At 62.8% G+C, this 1,507-nt stretch overlaps 1 protein-coding gene across 1 annotated transcript in view; it reads left to right on the top strand.

The window, feature by feature from the left end:
• Nucleotides 1–1,507, top strand: part of SOGA1 (suppressor of glucose, autophagy associated 1) — a gene marked incomplete at its 3' end in the record, with an annotated part of 15,550 nt that overhangs the window by 13,662 nt on the left and 381 nt on the right. The window contains 2 exon segments of the mRNA XM_010186546.1: nt 1–1,096; nt 1,294–1,497. The exon segment at nt 1–1,096 is cut by the window's left edge and continues 14 nt beyond it. Of these exon segments, the coding sequence (XP_010184848.1) occupies nt 1–1,096; nt 1,294–1,497 (1,300 nt within the window).

Genomic DNA, 1,507 nt, shown 5'->3' with positions numbered 1-1,507 from the left:
TGCCGTCATGCCTCCCTCAAACTGTACATATGTGAATATTGAGCAACCCGTGCCTGACAGCCTGGCCAAGGAGAAGCTGGGCATCTCCTCCTGGGACTACTCACGGGCAAGCAGCCTCTCCGGCCACGACCCGGCCCAGAAGCAAATGCAGAGGAGCTACACGGCACCCGACAAGACGGGGATCCGCATCTACTACAGCCCGCCCGTGGTGCGGCGGCTGGAGGCGCCTTTGGTGCACAGCAAGGAAGGGAAGATCATGATCGAACCTGGCTTCTTGTTCACCATGGCCAAGCCGAAGGAGCCGGAGGAGTCAGCCAGCACTGAGAGCACCTACAGCCAGTGGCTGTGCAACTTCTCCAAGCAGCAGCGGGAGCTGCTGGACGCCGGCACGGTGGAGAGCACGGTGCCGCCAGTGCCCCGCTTCCCCCCATCACTGCACGACCTGGAGATCTCCGGTAACATGAGCGATGACATGAAGGAGATCACCAACTGCGTGCGGCAGGCCATCCGCTCCAGCTCGCTGGAGAGGAAGGTGAAAAGTGCCTCCAGCCAGACGGTGGGACTGGCCCATGTGGGGACGCAGACCATCCAGACGGTGAGCGTCGGCCTGCAGACCGACCTGCCCCGCGGCAGCGGCATGCACGGCAAGAGCTGGTCCCCGCGCAGCTCCTCCCTCGTCTCTGTGCGCAGCAAGCAGATCTCCACCTCCTTGGATAAGGTCCACTCCAGGATTGAGCGGCCATGCTGCTCCCCAAAATACGGCTCTCCGAAGCTCCAGAGGAGGTCTTCCTCCAAGCTGGATGCCTCCAAGGACAGGAGCCTCTGGAACCTGCACCAGAGCAAGCAGAATGGCTCTGCCTGGGCCCGCTCCACCACCACTCGTGACAGCCCTGTCCTCAGCAACATCAACGATGGCTTGTCCAGCTTGTTCGGCGTGGTGGAGCACGCTGGCAGCACCGAGTCCATCTGGAAGCCTGGCTGCACTGAGAGCAACCGGGCCAAGCCTGAAGCACCCAAGTACGGCCTGGTGCAGGAGTTCTTCAGGAACGTCTGTGGGCGGGCACAGAGCCCCACCGCCCCCCCAGAGAAGAAGGAGGCCTCCGGAGAGGAGGGCAGCAAGAGAGCTGAGCACTGCAGCCCAACCACCCACCACCCAGTTGAAAACATCTCCCGTGTCTTGAACAAGAAAGTCCTCAAGCAGAGCAGCTGCGAGGACCCCAAGCCCTCATCCCCCGGCCAGGGGAGTAAGGACGCAGCCCTGCGGGACCCCGACCTCCCCCCCCAGAGAAGAAGGAGGCCTCCGGAGAGGAGGGCAGCAAGAGAGCTGAGCACTGCAGCCCAACCACCCACCACCCAGTTGAAAACATCTCCCGTGTCTTGAACAAGAAAGTCCTCAAGCAGAGCAGCTGCGAGGACCCCAAGCCCTCATCCCCCGGCCAGGGGAGTAAGGACGCAGCCCTGCGGGACCCCGACCTCATCTCGGCCTTAGCCAGCGAGGTAACGAGGC

Source organism: Mesitornis unicolor, unplaced genomic scaffold (genome assembly GCF_000695765.1).
Source record: "Mesitornis unicolor isolate BGI_N332 unplaced genomic scaffold, ASM69576v1 scaffold32316, whole genome shotgun sequence".
Taxonomy (NCBI): Eukaryota; Metazoa; Chordata; class Aves; order Mesitornithiformes; family Mesitornithidae; genus Mesitornis; species Mesitornis unicolor.
This window is presented reverse-complemented; position numbering and strand designations above follow the sequence as displayed.